The sequence below is a fragment of the Drosophila nasuta genome, chromosome 3 (assembly GCF_023558535.2).
Source record: "Drosophila nasuta strain 15112-1781.00 chromosome 3, ASM2355853v1, whole genome shotgun sequence".
Taxonomy (NCBI): domain Eukaryota; kingdom Metazoa; phylum Arthropoda; class Insecta; order Diptera; family Drosophilidae; genus Drosophila; species Drosophila nasuta.
The window spans coordinates 43,678,201-43,700,709 of NC_083457.1; the positions used below are offsets into that span (position 1 = coordinate 43,678,201).

The window sequence follows — 22,509 nt, forward strand, 5'->3', positions numbered from 1 at the left end:
AATTGAATACTACTTAAATATTTAAATTAGTTTTTACTTTGCCATGTCGGAACAAGTTCGCCTGTTGTTGATATTACTTACATTCGGTGTAATTTGCCAGTATTATTTAATACTTTGGATTAAAAATGTACCTCCGCCGAATATGGTCAGCAATGAGACATATTTTAATACCACGCTTGAAAAACTATTAAGGCAACGTTTTCCTGGAAGTATTGGACATTCTAGAGTAAGTAATTTACTTACGGATACTCTGAAAGAATTGGGTTTCACCACGGTACGCGATGAGCATTTGGATGGGATGAAGTTTATCAATTTGTTGGGCATCATGAATACGCAAGCAACAAATTATTTAATGCTCTGTTGTCATTACGACTCGAAATACATAGAAAATCACGAAATATATGTAGGTGCCACAGATGGCGCCGTTTCTTGTGCTATGCTTCTAACTGTGATTAAAAATTTAAATTCTTATCTGTTGGGAGAGTTCAAAAAGCGAACGGATATTGGTTTGTTGGTAAGAAACTACTATTACAATCTATAAACATATATTTATCTATATTGATTTGATTTATAGCTGGTATTGTTTGATGGTCATGAGTCCTTTGAGGAAGTAATCGACGATTTTAATTCACTAAATGGATCACGACATTTTGCAGAAGCGGAGTTAATTCCTTTGCAGAGCATTGTGAGTTTCTTACAGTTTAAATCCATAAATATCGCACAGAAGATAAGATATTTAACGAAAGATAATTCGTAGGAACTTGCCATTGCTTTTAATTTGATTGGCGCACCTAATCAAATCTACATGAGTCATTATGAGAACACTTACGAGTTACACAGTCGTCTGGCAGATATTGAGCAACATCTAAGGGAAGCGGGTAGATTGAGCAACTCTCATCAGTTATTCCATAAGCTGAAGGATCATGACAGCGACATTGAAGATGATCACTATCCATTTCTCATGGAGGGTGCGTATGATCCATTGTTGTTAAATATTTTTAGTTGATCTCAAAATATTGACAACCTTTTTAGGCGTGCCTGTAATGCATATTGTGCCTCACACTTTTCCAGAAGTCTGGCACACCGACTCTGATAACCTCAGAAATCTGCACTTTCCAACGATACGTAATATGAATCTAATAATTACGCAATTTGTTTATGAATATTTGCACAACCATTCAGATGAAATAAGTAGGTTACCCGTTTAAATAGAGATCATGAACAAATATATTGTTATTTGTTCAACAATAAACATTTCGATTTTCCCTAATTATATTTTGGCTTCATTTCATATTATATGGCTAGTGGTTTTGTCTTTATTGAAAGTCTACTTAGGCACTTCACACTGCATGCAACCACGAGCTGCGTGCAGTTTAAAACTTTTAAGCTTAGCGCTTAACATATATTTGGAAATACGCCAAGGCAAAGCTTTTTGTAAGCTGCTCATGTAAATGAGCTGAGCAGAGCAGTGAAACTTTTAAGTATTTGTTATGGAGGCGCGCACTCAAAGCTTTACTCAAACTGTATGCGGATGTGAAGGCCGAAAGCTTTCGCTGCGCACATACATATAATGTATGCATGTACATCTGTATGTTTATGTGTGGGTGAGAGTTAGTTTGCGCGCCATGAGGAACCGCAAAACAAAACAACAACTGCAGACAACAACAGCTGTCTGTATAGATCGTTAACAACACAACAACACGGCGCACTTTGCACGAACAGAGAGCGCGTTTCAATACAAAAAGTCGATTCAGTGCGCCGTCACACATCGCTGTGTTGAGATCAAGATTGGGAACATGTCGCTGTTAGTGTCGCGCCTTTTATTGCTTACAGTTACGATCTGTGCGCTTGCAACTGATTATACGCAGGCCCAACAGCAGCAGCAGCAGCAAGCCAGCGTAAGACGTTAAAAGTAACAACATGGAAATGTTGTATGCTGAGTCACGAGCCAAATGTGTAACACCCTTCGATCTCTTTGTTTTTATCAACAGTTTCAAACAACGCACTGGGATGACGATGAGACGCACTTCAATAGCAGTCTGTCTGCGATTTTGGTGCCACGCGTCGTCGGCAGTCGTGGACATGAGCAGGTTCGCAATTATCTGGTCAACTCTCTCAATGGCCTTGGCTTTCAAACGGAAGTCGATGAGTTCAAGCAGCGTGTCCCAGTGTTGGGCGAGCTCACGTTCGCCAATGTGATTGGCTACATCAATCCGCAGGCGGAGAACTTTTTGGCCCTCGCCTGCCACTATGACAGCAAGTACTTTCCAAATGATCCGGGTTTCGTCGGTGCCACCGATTCAGCTGTTCCCTGTGCCATTCTCTTGAATACCGCGAAGACTCTCAACACTTATCTGCTGCAGCAATTCCGCAATCGTCGCGATCTTGGACTTATGGTGAGTCAGATGAGGGGGAAACCCAACATATACTAATTTATTTAATGGTGATAAGGGAAAAAGAACCTTGAGTATATAGTTGAGTATATCATCATCATTCATCATGGTCTGTTTAAAGAATATTCCATTTAAAGAATATTATCATTCATTCATTCAAGAATATTATCATTTATATTATATTCTGAAATATTATATGAACATTTTTTTCACTAAACTGATCTTGACATTTTGACTCATAATTGTAAAACCGATCATGAAAATTTAGTTCAGGTAATAATTTCTCTAGCAATTTTAAAATTCAATTTGTAATATAGCCTAATCATTTTTAAATACCTAAAGAAATCAGAAACATGTCGAAAAATTATTTTCATATAACCGACATAGAAACATCGCAAACTGATCATGCAAATTTAATTGAAGCAATAAAATCGCTAACATTTTTTGAAAGTCGTGCGTTGAAATTTAATTTGCGCTTGCATAAAATTGTTCAAACTAAACTTCAAATGATTCGTAAAATTCTCTTTCAGATGATCTTCTTTGACGGTGAGGAGGCTTTTAAGGACTGGACAAACAGCGACTCAGTTTATGGTTCCAGACACTTAGCTAAGAAACTGGCGCGCAGTGGACAAGCTAATCTGGGACAACGTTACATCGATCGGATTGTAAGTTTCTTAAAAAAAGAACGTTACAATTTACTAAAAATTCTTCCTACTTTTAGGAAGTGCTTGTGTTGCTTGATTTGATTGGAGCCCGTAATCCGAAATTTTCTAGTTTTTATGAGAACACACATGGTCTGCACTCCAGTTTAGTGCAGATTGAACAATCACTGCGTTCTGCTGGTCATCTGAAGGGCAATAATCGTATGTTTTTGAATCGGCCAGCTGGCGGTTTAGTCGACGACGATCATCGTCCATTCCTGGAGGAGAATGTGCCCATTTTGCATTTGATTGCTACGCCTTTCCCAGATGTTTGGCACACACCCAGAGATAATGCTGCAAATCTGCATTATCCTTCGATACGTTACTTTAATCGCGTATTTCGCAGCTTCGTCTACGAGTATCTGAAGCGCCATACGGCTCCAGTGGACTTGCGTTTCCATCGTGGATAGATTTAACAAATGTGTTTTGTGAAAGTTGCTTAAATATTATCATTTGTATTTATCGTGTAAATTGTTGGTTATTAAAAAATCTACTAGTTACAACGTGGAAGTGGTTTACTCAACGACGCTTGCGGCCAGCTTGTCCCTTTTTGCCTGGCGCACGCTGTCCCTGATGACCTTTGGGTTTCTTGCCCACCGCCTTGCGGCTGCCCTTGCCGCCGCCCTTCTTGCCCTTCTTAGCAGGTTTATTGCCTTCTGCTTCACGTCTGCAAAAGCAAATTAATCAAATTAAAACATACATCTATGATATACTCGACTGTAGGCTGTACTTACTCCAATCGCTCATCCTGTTTTTGCAGCTGTATCGCCTTCTCCACATCCAGTTTGGGCTTCTTGTTCAGCACACTCTTGATGAGGTCCAAGTTAGCCTCGCGCTCCGGCTGCGCTGAGATATGCGATGCCTTGCGTTTGCCACCCGGTATCAGCTCCTTTACACCCAAACCGCGTGCCTCTTTCTCCTTGGGCAGCTTACTCTGGAATTTGCCCACCGATGCTGTTGAGGATTTGGCCACCGTCACCGCGGTTAACAGTTGATTCGATGATGCAGCTTCAGGACCCAGGTAACCACTGCGTGGCACATCCATCTTCTTTGCGCGCACAATGTTCTTCATCCGCTGAATCTCGTTTTTGGCCACCTTTTCGTTGCGCAAGTCGATCTTCTTTTGGAACATGTCTGTATTGGGATCCGCATTCTGTGGTACCTCCAACACCCATTCCTTATCTTTCTCAGCCTCGGCACGTTTGAAGCCATACGTGGGTACCCATTTCTATGTGAAAGAAGAAAAATTAGCTAAGGAATTGAAGTAATTTCTATTGTACTTACGTCCAACACATCATCATAAGTCTTCTTGTCCTTCTTCTTCTTTGTGATTCCCTTCTCCTTGGCGAACTGCTCCCATTTGGTCAATGGACGCGGGCCTGGAGGTTTACGTAGACGCGGCAGAACTGTTGTTGGCTCCGGCAACTTAGCCACGATGCTCTCGTCCACACGCTCTGTAGGGAGCTCCCAGATGGCATTTACCAGCAGTTGTGTATTGTCGCGGGTTAAAGCAGCCAAATACTCTTCTTTGTCGTTGCTAAAAAAGAGTTTTTATCTCATTTCGATGTCCATTGAAGCCTCATGTTTGCTACTTACGCCAGCTGCCGGTCCTCCAAATCATTGGGGTCTGTGATGAGTAGTGTGCCAACATCTAAACGGCATTCCAGGTGCTTTTCGACTGTGATTGGTTTATATTTATCCAATTCCTTTTGATGTTTTTCTAAAACCGCTTTAACTACATCCATTTTGTGGGAAATAAACAGCAATTCAACTCCTTTTGATATTTATACACGTGCTGTACATGCGTGACCGCTAGTAGAATTTTGAAAAATATTTCACTCGGAAAAATATACTAAAATATACCAGCATGCATGGCCACACTCTTTAAGTGATGCGATGATGTGTACAAAAGCTGTAATTTTAAAAATTCTTTAAATTTATATTTTAAAATAATTAAATTAATAAATATGCAAAATAATGTGCATTAGAGTTTATATATTGTTTCAAATTCGAAATGGCCACACTCGATAACTAATTGCGTTATCGGTTGCTAATAGTGTTGTACAACAGTGTTGTAAAATTTCACCGTAATCAAATTTGAATTCAAATTAATGGATATTTTATTTTCTTTTTAATACATATATTTTTTGATTCTTAGAAAGTTTTTCTGTATCTTCAGGTAGCTGTGGCAATACACTCCTTGTAGTGTCTGGTAAAAATAAAACAAGCACTGCAGCGCAAATAGAAAGAGCTGCAATGATAGCCATTGGAGCAGATGGCAAATAAATCTTGGTGTACACAACAAATGGAGAAAGTAGTGATGAAACAAATCCCATAATTTGAATGAATGCAATGCCCTGTCCACGCACCACAGTAGGAAGTATTTCGGCAGCCCACTGAACTCCAATATTAAATGTGATTGTTGCGCAAAATCTACCAAAAATGGCAGTCACTGCTATTTGCCATTTAATCCGAAGTAATGCAGCAATTAAGCTACCGACTGCGCATCCAATAAATGCGAATAAGCACATGCATTTGCGTCCTACAAAATCAAGAAAAAAGAATGGAACTAGGCAGGCAGGCAATTCCATTGCACTGGCCACTGAAAAGGTAATAAATACATCCGGTCCAATCTCAATAATAGCTCTTACATGAGCATCATAAACCAATGCAGTGATCATCCAAATAATAACTAGATCTAATGTTATAAAACACGTTCGATAACTTCTGAACAAGTCTAGTAGAGTGTATTGTTTCCTTTGTTTTTCTTCATTGTAAGCTAATATGCAACATTTTTCGAATATAGTCATTAATTCCTTTGAAATTTCTTTGCCATTTACCTTCGCAATATATTCTATAATTTTCATAGCTTTAGCCATTTTACCAATGCTTATTAACCATCTAAAAAGAGACTTTATAATGAGTAGACATTAATTTTAAAAGTTAGTATTCTTACCTGGGGGATTCTTGTAAGCAAAAGTACATTAACAGACAAATGACAAGGGGAGCTGAAGTCACAATAGCTAATAAACGCCAGTTATTGCACCACAATGCAATCCAAGGCAGCAAACAAGCAGCAGGCAGAAAACAGATAGTCAATGAGAAGTTTGTTACTGCGGGTCGATACTTTGAAGGCAGGCATTCCATCACTTCACTCATATTAGAAACAAATAAAATAAATATACTACGCAACTTTAAACTCACTTAGAACATACACGGGAATACAACAGTTATTGAGTGCCAGACCCACAACAAATCTAGTGATGGAAAACCATAGGAAACTGTTACAAAAGGCACTCAGAAGACCTCCAATGAGAGCACAAAGATTGCTCAACATGACAGCTGGCAAACGTCCCCAATGATCTGCAGCATAACCGAAGATAAGGCCGCCTACAATAGAACCCAGAAAGTAAATGGTAACCGAATAGGGACCGAGATGATCATTTTGGCACACCCAGTTGTACTGTGTGGCAATGGACTCGTAAGGCACTTGTTCCTTGTCGTAGATCCAATCCTTGCATGGTTTCTGTGGCCAATTTTCGTCTGCTGTGGTCAAGTTTCTATCTAATGCATCCGTGTAGTTTGTATCGTACATAAAACATTTATTGTATTCGTCTTTTACTTTGGGTATGCCTAGCTTCAGTTGCTCTTCTCTTGATAGATCTTGCAGTTCGGCAATGCGACACCAATGATCATTTGGCACAACGATTAAAAAGATTTGCGTAAAATAGATAAAAGCCCAAAGGAAGAAGAATGGTATCAAATAGACTATTAGGCGTTTTTGATACAAGCCAAACTCTCCCATATAGGGTAGGAATTCATCGAAGCTTAAGCAGTTTTCTTTATCTTTACTTGCTGGTGCTCGATTTCCTTCCATTTAAAAAAATCTATTTGGCGCCTACTTAAAGTATTAGAAAAACGATAAATTTAAAAACGATAAGTAATGTAACGAACTAATTTATCGACCAGCCACCCCAACGGACATTATATGTTGCTCCAAAACTATCGATACATCGTTGGTTCATGGTTCGGTTCACTCGCTCACAAGTTCATTTGGCGCCAAAGTAACAAATATTTATTAAGAGCAACAAGTTGTGCGGTTTATATTATTATTGCAAATTAAAAGCCATGGATGAATTGGCGCAGTTGCGCAAACGCATTACAACTTCATTTAAGTTGTGCGGTTTTCTTATACGTTCCGAGAACAGCAACTTTCTCGCCGAGCAGCTGCTACCCTTTGAGCCCGCCGAGCGCGAAAAATGGATGACGGTCATCACAGAGAATCTACAGGGACAGAAGCTCTCAACGCCGCACGTTGAACGGGAATCGCTAGAAAAAGCCATTAACGAATTAAATCGCGTTGGCCTGGATGAAGGGGAAACTGTATTTTCGGTCATCGATGCCTTCACTGTGCCTCGCTATCGCTACAATACGCGCATCAAGAAATTTGAGCGGGATACGCAACCAAGACGCCTGCTCACCCAGCCGCACATGAAATCGGATTATCTACAGCAGCGCTATGCCATGTTGTTGCAAAAAACCCTGCGACACGATCTCTTTGCACCAGCTGTCATCCAGGATGGAGTTGCAGCTGAAGCACAGACGAAGAAATTCAAATTGCAGTATGCTGAGAATTTGTTGGCCACCTCGAATATGAAGGAAGCTGTGGTTCTGGGCTTGCTTACCCAGCTTAAGGAGGGCAAATTCTATGTGGAGGATCCAACAGGCAGTGTGCAGCTCGATCTGAGTGGCGCTCGCTTCCATGCTGGCTTCTTTTGCGAGGGTTGCTTTGTACTCGCCGAGGGCAGCTATGCTAATGGAGTCCTCAAGGGTAAGTATGGAATCGAAAGCATGATAAGTTTAATAATCCAATTGTGTGCTTTGCAGTTGATGGTCTGGGCTTTCCACCCGCTGAGGTGGCGAGCAGCAGTCGCGCGTTCTTTGGAACTGGAAACACTTGGGGCGGAGAATCCGCCAAGCTGCTGAAATACTCACCGCGACTGCAGGAATTGGAGCGAACAAATACAGAGACTACACTCGTCTTTCTCTCCGATGTGCGTCTTGATTTACCTGTAGTGATGGAGAAACTGCGTCAACTCTTTGTGGGCTACGATTCGTGTCCACCGCAGGCTATTGTGCTCATGGGTCCGTTTACCGCGAGCACACGCAATCATCACGAGCTGCGTCAACACTTGGATGCGCTGGGCGCCTTGGCCGCTGGCTGTGAGCAGCTGAAAAAGCAAACGGATCTCATTCTGGTGCCTTCCACTGAGGATCCTACGGCACCCAACATATTTCCACGTGCTCCACTACCAGAATGCTTGGCCGCTGGTCTGCTCAAGGCCTGGCCACGTACCCAATTGGCCACGAATCCTTGCCGGCTGCAGTATTGCACCCAACAGATTGTGGTGTGTCGTCTGGATTTGATGGCCAAGTTCTGTCGCAACACGTTACATTTTCCGCCAGACACCGAGCACATTGAACAGCATTTTGCACGCACGCTTGTCTGTCAGAATCATTTGGTGCCCATACATCCCATTGCGATGCCCGTGCACTGGGATTACGATCCAGCGCTGTGGCTTTACCCCTTGCCCGATCTCATTGTCATGGGCGATTCGTGTCAGAGTTTTGCCAGCACTCAACATGGCTGCACGGTGTTGAACACCGGCTCCTTTGTCAAGTCGAAGTTTGCGTTCAAGGTTTACATACCGGCGACACGCAGCATCGAGGACTCGGAGATACCCGGCGACATGGAGTTGGCCTAGAGAACTCTTCGTGTTGCCATCTAAAATAATATTAAGTTGTACTCTACTCTACCCTATTTTGTGCTCGTTGGTAAGTTGAATATACTTTGTATACTTCTTGAATCTATTTAAGTTGCGAGAGAGTTTCACATGTTGCGTGTTGCCCACCCAAGCAACTCCCAGGCGTGTTTGCCAGTTGATAAGCGACATCCACATCGTCGTCGTCATATGCGGCACAGCATGTGTTCCACAATCGGTTTTTTTTTCTTTATTTCTTGGCTGCTGACGCGCCTCGCAATCTGCTTTTTACTACGCTCGTCTCGTCTCTCGACGTTTGAGTCCGTGTTTGGGGGTTGTCTATTATTTTTCATGACTTAAAGCCGATTTGCAAAAGAAGAATATTGTTGCCAGCAGCAGTCGACACTTAGCGTGCCGGTGGAAATTCAATTTCCCAGCTACACACACACACACACTTTCACACACTCAGTGATATAAAGAACTGGCAGCTGAAACGGCAATTTTGTTAATGCGTTTGACCTGAGGACATCAATTGCCCTCGTTTTGTGACATTGCTCGAACGGAAAAATCGTTTTTTTAAGACATCATTAGCTGCTGCTTGGCCACCAAGAAGGACACAAGGGATGTCCTGGCTACTATTGATTTATGATTTATTGCCAAAATATACTATGATAGTGTCCACATAGTACATAACACATATATATTTCTCTCCTTCTCTTTGTGTATCAATTTCCAAATTCGATTGTCAGGGCGTTGCAGCTGAGTGGGCGTGTCCACTTCCCAAAAATATACTACTCTAGTTTGTGCTGTCGTTTGTTTTTTCATTCTCTTTTCCGTTCGCCCTTTGGGGCAAGTGAGATGGGGGCAAGGGATGTGGCGACAATCTTGCTTCTGCTTCATTTAACTGGTACACTTGGAACTTTTGAAAAATTTAAATATTGTTTGCGGCTGCTGCCACTGAAATTGGCGAAGTGGAGCAATAACATAAAATATATTTTTATCTCTGCTGGTCATTATTTTTTATGCTCACCCGCAGTTGACACCCATTACATAGTTGCGCACAACTTCCCCCCTTTTATTTTTTTGTATACCCCCCCCCTCGGACAGAAGTCGATTAATGCAATCGCTGATGCGGAATGTACAAAGCTGTTTATGGGTATTCATGGCCCCATTGGCGCATCATCAATCAGTGTCACAGCTGCGCCTCGAGTGGCCCATGTCCAACTCCAATCAAGGATCAAAGCAGAAACTGAATGGGTTACTTATGTACATTCATCATCCACCTTGACAACTCTTTCGTACACACATCCTGTTCCAATCACACACACAAGATGCGTTCAAGTGCATGTCCTATGGTTATTTCGCAATTGTCTTGTTGTTAGCATATCCTTCACTGATTTGCCAATGCGGCCAAGTGGCCATATGTCTGTTGTCCCTTCTCATCAGCGACAAATAGGGCAGCTTTTGTGGTGTGACTTTTCATTTTCGCATACCCTGCAGTTGTTGCAAATAAAAGGGGTAGATTAATTGTGGTTGTTCTACATATTAAAGGTAAAGCACAACTACGGACTACTAACTACTAACTTTTCAAGCTCGAAAATTAATCCTATAGAATAATGTCTAAGCGAGGGATAAAATATATAAAAATAAAAAAATTATAATTGAAAATGAAATTAATGTAAAGTTTAAGAAAGTACCAAATAAAACATAAAATATGTGTTGCTTACCTATGTATTTTAAATAATAAAATTAATTTAGTCCTTATATATGAAACAAATAATAAAATTAATTTAGTCCTTATATATGAAACATGGCCAATAAAATCAACATATAATTAATGTACAATTAAAAGAAAATATGATTTCATTAATACACTAGAATGAATTTTAACTGTCTTAAGTATTTTGTTGTCCGTTTTTAAATAAAGATAAAAAATACGTCCTACTTGCAGTTAAAAAAATGTACGACATATGGTCCTAAAAAATACATTCTACTGGATAAGTGTGTAGCTTAATATATTTGTTGATTAGAAATAAAATAAAAATACTAGAATTCTTAATTGCTTCTAGGTATTTTTAAAAATGTAATCCAAATCATTTTATTTTTGTTGTATTTTATTTTATTTCTCTAATATTATCATAGCGACAAAGCTAGATATTAGTTTATTTTATTTCCTAGTAAGAACATTTTTGTGGGACAGTAAGTTTTATTTAATGGATCCTGGATTGTTCGTATGAATTTGTATGCCTACTATATTTATAAAGTTTATGTATATATTTTTCTTCTCATGAATGAAGCGCTACTTGGTGCCATTAAAATTCATTATACTCAATCCTTAACAAATATTCCAAATTCAAATTCTATTTATGAGGAAAATTCATTAATATTTTTTTTTTTTTTTTATTTTAACAAGAACTTGGCTATGTTCCCACAAAATAAGATTCAACAACTCATTCGTGGCTATATCACATTGAAATCAAACCTTAATTATTCATTTATTTAACATCGATTATGTTTATCCATTCACTCACATTGAAAAGAGGATTGCCACAATCCGTCTTTCCTCCCCTGATTTTTTTTATCGCATATGGTCAAAGGTTTATGGCTGGGCACTTTGAAACCAACTCATCAGCTGGAAAATCAAACGCAGCCATTGTTTGTGTGAACTTCATTGTTTTATGCATTGCACACAGAATGGAGAAGCTTATTAACTTTTTTATGCAGTCGACAAATGATGCGCTTACTTTGGTTGGCTTTGCATGTGGCATAAAACTTTAATAGGTTTATCAGCAACTATGTTTGGAGCTTGCCACCATAAAAGGGACTCGAAATAAACTGGTCTCGATGGACTCGTAAATCCGAAGCAATTGTCACAACTTCATAAAAATTCATTTGTCGAGTTGGAAGTTGCAAGTTGAGGGCGACAATGTTGCTGGTTGTTGGTGGACGTGTGTCAACATTTACGCCTCAATTATAAGTCGCTCACATATGAGAGAGAGTTGAGTCGATAATTTGTTGAGCATGTCCTGGACACTTGCAGACCACCCAGTGAGGACATCAGCCTGGCCAATCCCCAATACCCAATCACAGCTCAGTGCTAACTGCTTAGCTTTGCTTTGGCTTTGTGGCAGTGTCAAGGACACGTGTCGGCCATTAATTTACTGAGCAGCTTTATCTGCGATTTGGTTGCGCATTGCCAGTCTGAAGGACTCGGTGAGTCCTTCTGGCACGTGCCGCTTTTGGCAAATCAAATGTTTTTATTATTTAAAGCGACAAACGTTGTGGCATTTTATTGTCTTCCTCCAGCCGATAACAAAACTACAACGTCGACGACGACGGCAGGACAAATTACAGTCAAGCCACATCCTGACCGCCATTGTCCTCCGCAAATTGATAACGAATTGCACTTTGGGGACATCAGCATCAGTAGCAACGTTGCTGCTTTGCGGCTTTTGTGTCTTAATGAAAATAAAGTGATAAATTTTAATTGATTTCACTTTAGTCCTTGGCTTCTTTAGCTTCTTTGTTGCCGGTTTCTCAGTGGATAACATCGCTTACACTTCTTCCTCTATTACTCTCTCTCTCTCTATATATATATATCTTTAGTCGTGCTTTGGCTGAAATTCGCCTCATTAGCCAAGTAGAATGCATCAAGATAATACCTGAATGTTTGACATAATTGAATTTTTTAATGTTTCTGCTCATTAGTAATCCTAAGGCTAATGCTCATTTCTTAGCTCTGTAATATTTCTAAGATTTGATGAGAACACAGCGTTTTATGGGAGAGAAGAAACGTTGTCTGTAGTTTTTTTTTAATTAATGCCTTTTGCAATTTGTTTTATATTCTTTAGATCATCTGTACAGTGATACAAACGAATTTAAAAACATTGATTTCAAATACATATTACGCATTGTTGAGTGTGTTTGAAATTTTAGTAAGAGTGAACTGTCTTGAAAGTATAATCATTCTCTTTTAATTATGCTTTTAGAGTTTTAAATTTTGTTGTACAGATTTATGCTTTTTCAATTTCTTTTCCATGTTATTTATTTATCTGCAGTTTGGCTTAATAATTTTTGGATTACCCATTTTCTGCCGGTCACTTTCATTTCTTTATATAATATTATTGCAAATTGATATATGTACATGTTGAATTTGTTTTGCATGATTTATTTATTTTTTTAACTACCAAACTTAATCCTTAAAATTTAAAGTTAATTTTGCTGACTTTCTTCCTGTATTGATATACCGAATATAGCCATCGGTATATTTTTGTATTTTTTCTTTATATTAATTTGGTAATATTTTCATATATTAAATATCGTTTCATTGGAATTTGGTAGTGGACACACTCGACTTTCTAACTTCTTATTATATCACTACATAATAATTTCGCCTTTAAATTTGAATGATTTCAACATTTATTAAATTTAGAATCTTTAAGATTATAAACTTACCTAATCGCTGCCAAATAATTCAAGTCAAAGAATTGTAAATTCTTAAATACATTTAAAAAGAAACCCTTCCCAGAAAACTCTTATGCAAAGCAAATAAATCAATTAAAATATATTCAATGTGCGTCCATTTAAATGAATAACTTGTTTGATAAGTAAGACCGTCTTTTGCCATGTTTCATTTGTGAAGTTTAACTTATCTGGCAACTTTCTTGCAGCCTAAACTCTTTTTGGGGTTCCATATTTCAAATTGATTGCTTTTAAATTAAAACTGGGCATAAATCATGAAATGCCTGGTCGCACAGGTTTCCCCTCTTCTCTTCCCTCCCCCCGGGCTACTCTTGCTGCTCTCTGTCAGCCTTTAAAACAAAAGCTCCTCCAGCATTGTCAGCACAATGCAGGCGACATAAGCCGATTTCAGATATCTGCAGCTCAAAACTGGACACGCCACAGCCCATATACCCTTCCTCTTCCTCTCCTTCTCCTATCTCTTTCTCGGATGTCTGTTCCCAAAAATGTAAAAATTATCATCAACGCACAAGTGGCTTGTACTTGTCACAGCTCGTCGCTTTCCTCCCCCACTCACCTCTGCAGCTGTGGATAGCAAAATATTTTCATTGTGTTTCAGCAGATTTTCAACACGAAAGTTTTTCGGTAGGGGTTGAAAATTGGTTTGTTTTCCTTTATTTTTTTTTAGAGGGAGGTAAAACCGTTCTGAAATGCGATTACCTGCGTTTGCCTATTTGTATTTGGTTTGGTTTGGCTTGGGTTGTTGCCTCCCCCAGGGGCATGCGGCATGCTAATCGACTTTTGTATTGGGTTCGGACCATAAATATGAGATTTATAAGTGTGTGTGAGATTTATAGAGTGTGCTTGCCATTGGCTGTTGATTGAATTTGCTTTGCAACTGTCCAACTCCGACTCCAACTCCAACTCCAACTCTAGTTTCGCAGGTGACATATTCCTGACTCGTGGCTGACAAGTGTTATCGCCTGCTTTTTGTTTGATGATCTCTCACTGTGCCGCAGCACTTCACATAATTGCTAAAAAACTTAAGCTGCGTGAAATCCCAAGTTTCAATTTAACGCGCTTCTGATTCCGCACCGGGATTTGTGGTCAGAGACGATATCTCTCCCTGTCATTTTGTTTTTTGTTTTGTTGTGCACTTGTCATTTTGTTATTGTTGCAAATCTTATCTAGTTTTGATTACAAAACCGTCCGTCAAGTGTCAGCCATCAACCACTTGGACACTAAGCAGCTGCGTCTGCCGCGAGAGCGCAACACAACGCAATATTAAATGTGGCAGTTCGAAATTCGATATCGAATTTTCGACAATGGGGGACAAACATGCTGGGCATGCGCCTCACATGCAAAGGGGCGTGTTTTTTGCGTGTTGTGGGCAGTGAGCGCCAATGGCAAAAACCAAAATGGAGTCGAGTTGAGTTCTGTTGATTGGGGCTGCACAATGGTGCTGCTGTGGCGGGCTGCACATGAAAATAGCACATATGTGTCGACTGCGATTGCTGCCCAAGATTGCTGCCAAAAAACACAGAGAGGAAAAAAAGAACGAAAATGGCGGCAGCGTTGAACGTCGAGCATCGAGCGACGTTGACGCTATCGCTTGCAGGCAACATACGTGTGTACTCGGAACAACATGTGTGATATGTGCCCCGCCGTATGGAGGCAACAACAACAACGGCAACAGCAACAACAACAACCGGAGCAGCTCCCTTCCAGCTGCTGCTGTTCGGCTGCTGCTGCTGCTGGAGGCGTCCATATGTAAGCTTCTACATACGATGCGGCGTAAATAAACAGACTGTCTTTGTATATGGCGCTGTCAGACTTTCTACTCTTCCTCTGCTCCCTCTTCTTTAGCTCCCTCCTTTCTCTTTTCTAAACATTTGTGTGCTTTGAGTGCGCGTGCTTTACTTATTATGGCTCTCCTTTTGGTTGCCCGGAAGTGACGCTTAAGTTGAATGACTGTTGCTCAATCAAACTTGATGAGCCACTGCCTATTTTGGCTATTGGGCTAAAGAGTTTTCGCCTTTCCTCTCTTTTATATGCTTTCTTATTTTTTTTTGTGCTCAACATTTTCTTTAGCTTTGACTCTTGGCTTGATTTATGTTTCGTTGCCTGGTGATTGATGAGCTGCTTCACCAGTTTTTGGCCACTATTCATAACTGACCATCCGGACTCAGCCTTTTCGTTTGTTTACCGGCTTACAAATTGTGTTTAACTACCAAAGGCCAAGGGAAGGGGAATTTGGGACTGGGAAGTTAAGTAGTGAGAACAATGAATTTGTATGCTTAACTACGAGCATTTAATAATTTTAGTCGTTCTCGTGGTGTGTAATCAATCAATCATTCTCTGCGAATATGTATTTGCTTGTCTTCAATCAAGATCTCTATCGGTTTTACTGGGATTTAAGCCATTTTGGGATTAATGTCGAATTTGCTAAGTAAAGTCAATAAACAAACATACGAATTTAATAACATTATGTTTACAAGAGATAATAAGATAAGAGATTAATAAATCTAATTAGAATAATGAAATAAATAACTTCTGATAAACTATTACAAATAATAATATAAATAAATATAAATATAATGAATAATATAATATAAATAATACTTAATATAATAATATAAAGCTAAATTATTAAATTTCTGTAATCAAATAAGAGTTAAGATCTATTTATCTATCTATAGTCTTCACGGGGTTTAATTCATCTTGAAATTAGCAAATAAATGGTTACGAAATTTTAAGAGCGAACTTACCTTTGAATTTAATAACAAAGTGGACAAAATATTAAAAAAATTATCTACAATCTACGATAGTATAGTGTATATAGGAACCTTTTATAAGACATTGTTTATGATATGATGCTGCATTTAAAGAACTATGATACTTGTGTTGTTTCTGTCTATTAAAGCCCGAAAACAAAGTAAATTAATTAATAACAAAAAAATTAAATAAATTCTGCTTTGAGAAGCCTCTATCCATCTTTTACATTCTTATTTATATTATATTTTATTATTATTTTTTTACATTTTTCGGAGTTAAATTCAATTTCCATTGTTTTCCAAAGTATAAATTCGAACGTTTTTGTTTAAAATATAATTATTTATTATTTTTTCAATTATTATGTGAACTTTAAATAAAATCATTACTATTTCTAATTTGGTTTATATTTATATAATATTATTAATTACATATTCTTATTTTACAGTATTTTTAATATCTTCTAGTTTATTTTATAACTTTTTCAGTCTATGTATGTTTAAACGCATTTAACGCTACAAACTGTTTAACTTCTGTGAGGATTCTTATTTCATTATTGATATATATTTTTATTTTACAGTATATATTTGTTACTTTTTATTATAGTGTATATTTTTGAGTTGTTCCTTTAACCCCATTTGCTACTCCTAAGTTTCTTCTTTGCAACTCTTGCTTTAGTTTCGTTGTAACACGTTTCGGTAATTATTCAAACTGATTAGACGACGGCCATAAAAAGTGAATGCTCAAAAGTCTTATCAGTTGGGCTTTTACGAGTGCGCACTTCGTTTTTTTATCAGCGACTTTGTAATTTAGATGCTTGCCGCGTGACTTTGTCGAGCAGGTTGCGTAAAAAGCGAAGGAGAAGGAGCAACGCGGCTTAGCTTTTATATATCAATTACGGAACGTTTAAGGTGTGGTTACCCCAACAGAGACACACACACACGCATACAGGGAGAGACAGCTCCCCAAAAAATTCAGTGACAATGCTGCAGTTACTCAGGCATAAAGTGATTTCAACAATATTTCGCTTAAAAGATTCAAATCGCGCGCAAAGAGCGAGCGAGAGCAGGAAGAGTGACAATAACAAAGCAGAACATGAGAAAATATAAATACGCATACGACAAGTGCGAAGGGTGATAGAGGGGGACGGACTATGGAGCATAGGGAGGAGGAACCAGAGGGAAACGCACGCGACAGAAGGAAACGGATACGCTCGAAGGGGTTGCAAACAGATTCAAAATTTCCAACCACATATGACAATGCTCCACAGTGGCACCCCTCCATACGCTCCCTTGCCCCTGCTCCCTGCCCCCTGCCTCCTGCTCATTCCCCTCAACAAAAAGCGCAGAAGAAATCGCCAAAGCGAATATTCAAATTTTGTGCCCCGCTTTTGTAGGGAACGAAGGACGCAGGACAAGCGACAGGCAAATGGTGGCCAACTAACTGTTTGCCTCCATTTTTGGAGTTTTTTTTCCGCGTGCTTACAGCGGAAGCAACGCATGTGCTGCCCAAGGGAAGGGGAAGGGGACGGGGAACGGGGTCTGGCGGGGAATGCGAGTATTGTCGTCCTTATGCCAAGGGTCGTCAAGCGCGAACATTTGCATAATCAAATAATAAAAATTTGCATAATTTTATTTTTTACGATTCGCAGTCGCTCCACTCTTTCTCTTTTTCTTTCTTGCCCGCAAATCGGTTTCAGTTTCTAGTTTTCAGTTTGTCAGTTGCCAGTTTTCAGTTTGGCTGTTTTGTGTCTGCCTTTAAGTACAGAGCTTATATATGTGCATATAATGTTACCGTTATCTGTCTCGCTTTTGCCCCGCAAAACTTTCCTCCACATAAACACAAAATGGTGTCAATATTTATTGGCGAACCTGTTTGTTATCGCTGCCAAGCGAAATTTGCAAATTTTAACTATTAAAAAGTTTTTTGCCTCTATCAGAAAATATTTGCATCGTAAATTCCAAGCAAATGATTTCAATACGATTCCCTCCTTAACTGTGTCACTTAAATATACTTTCTGCAAACTGTTTTCTTCAAGCTAATCTTCGAGTTCGAGAATTTTCTGACGTTTCCATATTTTATAAAACTAGCAAAAGGGTCTGGATAATTTTATAAAGATGGTTTTATACATATATTTATTTATAGTTTAAGGAATTAAGAATATTATAAAAAAAAAAAAATAAACCACTTTTTAAAAGAATGATGAATATGAACAAATGGTTCTTAAACTATTAATGTTAGGAGAGATAATACTTGTACATTTTAGGCAGTTTCAGAGGGAAAAATTATTAACAGGTAGGGTAACAAAGTTATAATGAAGAATATGAACAAATTATTCGTAAAATAATAATGTCAAGAGAGTAAGATAAGTTTTAGGTAGTACAATTTCTTCAAATGAAAAAAAGTTATGTACAATATGTTATGGAACAAAAAAGGCTTTTTGTAATGAAAAATAATAGAACAAGTATTCAAAAATTATTTAAAAGTTGAAAAAGAATATTAATATGAAAATTTATTTTTATGTATTCACCATTTTACATAGAAATAAATAATAATAAATTAATTAATTAATAAGAAGTAATAGTAATAGTAAAAATTCTTAAAATATTTAAAAGTTAGAAAAATGAAATATGCATGTTTACTAGTTTCAAAATAGCGGAAGTAGAAAAATATTTACAAGTTGAATAGAAATAATTAATTGAGGTTCAATCGCTTGATTTGGCTATTATTCTGGCATATTAAATCGGCCTGAATTCCTTTAATAATTTATTTCCATTGTGTTTCATTTGCTGTATTTCAAGCAGCTAACATAAATATTCAAGCAGTGCCAAAAAGCCATTTAATTACGTTAACTTTTATGTGTCTCATAAATTAGAGTAAAAGGCAGCAACAAACGTAAACGGTGGGCAACGAGAGCGAAAAACAAATAAAAAAAAAAAACAGAAACAATTTCGAAATTCACATGTTCCATATTCATGGAAAATATCCCCCCCTCTCTCTCAGTCTCTCTGACTTTATTCATATGCAATGTGCAAGGTGGCTGAACTAACAAAAAGTCGCGCCGAATAAAATAAATGGCGCTGGCAACGCACGACGCTGACCATGTTGTTAACAGCCCATTCCTCGCTCTCTTTCTGTCTCCTCTGTATCTCTCTCTTTCTCTCGCTTGCTTTTGAACTGATTTCATTTACCGGAAGAAAAGGGGGGAGCTGTGGGGTAAAGTTGCATATGCGTGGCACATTATGAAATTATGAGCATTAAAAATATGAAGAATGACCACTTATCTAAATTACACCATGTGTGAGAAGTATGGCGTGGCGAAGGGTATGGGGGAAGGGAAGGGAAGAGCACACGCATTGTCATCGAACGAATGAAAATGACATAGTATTCTGGGCTTAGAGTGGATGATGTCGACGTTTGGCTGGGCTAAAGACACAGTCATATATCATACGATGTGCGACGAAGTGCTATGGCCAGCAAATATGCTGAGTATGTGTATGGAAATTTCGGCGAGTGATAAATGAAGCACAAAACAGCAAAAATGGCGACACACTGCAAAACAGCGAGAGACAGACAGACAGACAGACAGACACACATATGCCAAGCACATTAAGAGTAAGAGCAAAGGGAAGCGAGTTGTGTTTGGATTCATATCCTTTACCTTGCCAAGGCGGCAAAAAAATCGCAAATATGTCATTTGACATGCTAAATATTTCGCGTATGGTTTCAGCACTTTGCCAGGTATGCAGTGAGCAAGAAGAGCAACAAGAAGCAGTCAGAGTAAATCGCGCATACGCCAAGTAAGCCAGCGGTGCCAAGGCAAAAGCGTTTACCTGGCTGAGCAGCCAAAAAGAAAATGTAAAGTGTAGTAATGTAATGTTTTACCTCTTCTCTAATTTTCGTATAAGAATGTTATATTTGGTTGAATATTTGATTTGCATAGTTCGCAATACCAAGAGAAATATATCTCCTTTTTTTATTTAATATTATGTTATAATATTTCTAGTACACACTTTCAAAAACATATTTTATGAATATCTTACAAATTTATATGAAGTATGTACATGCTTTTTTGAATGCATGTTCTAAACTTTAAACTATTTTTATTATATAAAAAAAGGTTGAATAAGATTTTAGCATGTAAAAGTTATTTAAGAGAATATGAAACTAAGTAATGATGTATATTTTTTATTCTAATAAATTTGAACTAAAATGAAGACAAGAGCACTGGAAAGATGCGACAGGATTTTAATTTATAGAAAAAAAATACAAATCTTTCTTCGAGTCTTGAAGGCAGTCATAATAAATTATCTAATAGTCAACTGTAAATAGAAAATACTTACAATAGGATAAATGTTATTAAGGAATGATGTACTACGTGCATCACATGAAGGTAATAGCAGAGAAAACAGTCACTCCGAATAATATTTTTAAAAACAGAGCTGAATTTTTTTTTTAGCTATCTAAAGATAATAAGTAAATTCTATGACGAAGAGAATGACAGAAAACTTTTAATTTTTTACATGTAGAGGTTATTTAAAAAAAATGTTATTTACTACCACTCTTTGGGTGGTCTAAAGGGGAGATCAAGGGGGTGGTGCCTTTTCAGCCGTCGGCGATGTTGGCTATTGTCAAGCAGGTTAATGGCCAGCGGGTTACAGTGTTGATCCAATCTCTCCTGATACTTCAAAGCGTACCTTTTAACTTCTTCAGTTACACTCAGAATCAGAAGGTCCTTGTGAATGACCTGGTTTCTTACATAGTAAGGTGCTTTGGCTAGTCTTCGCAGAGTAATGCTTTGAAAACGTTGCAGCACTTCGATGTTAGAAGTTGAGGCTGTGCCCCAAATCTGAATCCCGTACGTCCATATAGGCTTTGGTATCACTTTGTACAGCAGGACTTTGTTTCTAAGGCTCAGTTTTGATCTGTAGCCCAGCAGCCACTTCATTTGTCGAAGTTTCAGACTCAGCTGTTTTCTTTTTTTTTTTTTTTGACGTGATCTCCCCAGGTTAGTCTTCTGTCAAGTGTTAGGCAGAGCTGAAATTGGATAAGTGTTTGTATATAACATATAATGTTATAAAGTCCAGAACAAACTAAACGTAGAATTTTACTGTATTAAAAACAATATTATACAGATTTCCTGGAGCTAAAGACAGACTTGAACCAGTAACAGAAAATGACGAAAATGCAATCTTTAATTGTATGTTTAATCAAATGAAGCTACATTCACAATTAAGCATATTACTCAATTTTCTGTACAAGTTTACAAGTGTTCACATGAAAACAATATTTACATGAAAATAGATATAAATTCGTATACAAAATTTCTCCCTCCACTTGCTACTGCTTTTCTCACACACAAATTGAAACTTGTCGACAATTGTGTAAATCTTAAGAAAATATGCATTTGCTGAGCATATTCCAAGGCTGTCTTGCTTTGTCTTGCCCCCTTTTGTGCCAATGCAAACAGATTGTCAACTAAGTTTATACAAATTCTCGTAAGTTGATCCCCGTTGTTTTTCCAAAAAGGGTGCACAGAAAGATATCTGTGACTTTTATTTATTGTGCGACTTTCGACTGGGGTTGCTGTTTAGTTGTGGTCCTCGAACTTCTTCGCTCTTCGCTCTTCGCTCTTCACTCTTCACTCTTCACCCTTCAAGCTTCACGCTTCAGTGTAGCGCGTGAAATGCTACAAATTTATGGCTGAAACAAACAAGTTGTGATATTTTCGAATGCAACTTGGCTGCGATTCAAACAGAGTAAATTTACACTTGACTAGTTACTGGACCACTAGATACATTTGTGGCTTAAAGTAACTTAAAGATACACCATTTTGATAGAGTGACTCCCACGTGGAAGGTTGTAAATCAATTAGAAGGAGTCCTGCGGCTTTTGGGAATAATTAACTACCTGCTAAGTTAATTGAGCAAGGCAAAAAGCGCGTCGTGGTTGTGTGGCTGTATATAAAAGTTGTAAACTAAAAAGCCGCGCTCACGGCTCGTTACAAACTATTAATTATGTGTGCAAAGTTATGACAGCAGAAAACAGGCGCAGCAGCAGTTCACTGCAAAAGTTTTTGGCGAACTAAAAACTGGCAAGGAGCAAAACGAGGAAGCGCACATCATAAATTACAGGACGAACGAACGGACACGCGGATGTTGTTCTGACTATGCTCCGACTCTGTCTCCGTCTCTGACTCTTGAGTGGATGTTCAGTCAGTAAGCCGCCTGTCTTGCGGCAAGCCAAACAGCTTCCATGCATCCAAAAATCATTTCAATGGAGCACCGACAACTCTCAGTCTGTAGTTGTAGCTGTCGTTGTCTCTGTCTCTGACTCTGGCTCGGCCTCGGAATCCGGAGCCCAGGCTAAAGGTAGTCGAGAGAAAATGGCTGCTGCTGAATCGCACAAAAAGTGTCATGG

The 22,509-nt window shown here is 38.5% G+C and overlaps 5 protein-coding genes across 6 annotated transcripts; 3 read left to right on the top strand and 2 right to left on the bottom strand.

Annotated features, from left to right (window-relative positions):
* The first annotated feature begins 30 nt into the window (after positions 1–30).
* Positions 31–1,264, top strand: LOC132791215 (glutaminyl-peptide cyclotransferase-like). Its single transcript, XM_060800056.1, has 4 exons — positions 31–514; positions 575–685; positions 758–968; positions 1,033–1,264. Exons 1-4 carry the CDS (start codon positions 44–46, stop codon positions 1,206–1,208), a joined length of 969 nt encoding a protein of 322 aa, XP_060656039.1. The 5' UTR covers positions 31–43; the 3' UTR covers positions 1,209–1,264.
* Positions 1,265–1,729: 465 nt separating this feature from the next.
* Positions 1,730–3,504, top strand: LOC132791420 (glutaminyl-peptide cyclotransferase-like). The gene is made up of 4 exons (XM_060800320.1): positions 1,730–1,898; positions 1,992–2,396; positions 2,924–3,058; positions 3,115–3,504. Exons 1-4 carry the CDS (start codon positions 1,797–1,799, stop codon positions 3,502–3,504), a joined length of 1,032 nt encoding a protein of 343 aa, XP_060656303.1. The 5' UTR covers positions 1,730–1,796.
* Positions 3,505–3,529: 25 nt separating this feature from the next.
* On the bottom strand, positions 3,530–4,921 carry LOC132791419 (ribosome biogenesis regulatory protein homolog). The gene is made up of 4 exons (XM_060800319.1): positions 4,691–4,921; positions 4,379–4,631; positions 3,829–4,322; positions 3,530–3,761 (listed from the first exon to the last, which is right to left on the bottom strand). Exons 1-4 carry the CDS (start codon positions 4,837–4,839, stop codon positions 3,614–3,616), a joined length of 1,044 nt encoding a protein of 347 aa, XP_060656302.1. The 5' UTR covers positions 4,840–4,921; the 3' UTR covers positions 3,530–3,613.
* Positions 4,922–5,231: 310 nt separating this feature from the next.
* LOC132791178 (carcinine transporter-like) lies at positions 5,232–7,029 on the bottom strand. 2 transcript variants are annotated; one of them, XM_060800010.1, is made up of 3 exons: positions 6,310–7,029; positions 6,051–6,243; positions 5,232–5,995 (listed from the first exon to the last, which is right to left on the bottom strand). In XM_060800010.1, exons 1-2 carry the CDS (start codon positions 6,969–6,971, stop codon positions 6,132–6,134), a joined length of 774 nt encoding a protein of 257 aa, XP_060655993.1. In that variant the 5' UTR covers positions 6,972–7,029; the 3' UTR covers positions 5,232–5,995; positions 6,051–6,131. The 2 variants fall into 2 exon arrangements, with proteins under 2 accessions (XP_060655993.1, XP_060655994.1); XM_060800011.1 differs by having other exon boundaries at positions 5,233–5,995; positions 6,051–6,220; positions 6,299–7,029.
* Positions 7,030–7,129: 100 nt separating this feature from the next.
* Positions 7,130–10,585, top strand: LOC132791176 (DNA polymerase epsilon subunit 2). The gene is made up of 2 exons (XM_060800009.1): positions 7,130–7,925; positions 7,982–10,585. The coding sequence occupies exons 1-2, from the start codon at positions 7,223–7,225 to the stop codon at positions 8,857–8,859; spliced, it is 1,581 nt and encodes a 526-aa protein (XP_060655992.1). The 5' UTR covers positions 7,130–7,222; the 3' UTR covers positions 8,860–10,585.
* The last annotated feature ends 11,924 nt before the right edge of the window (positions 10,586–22,509 follow it).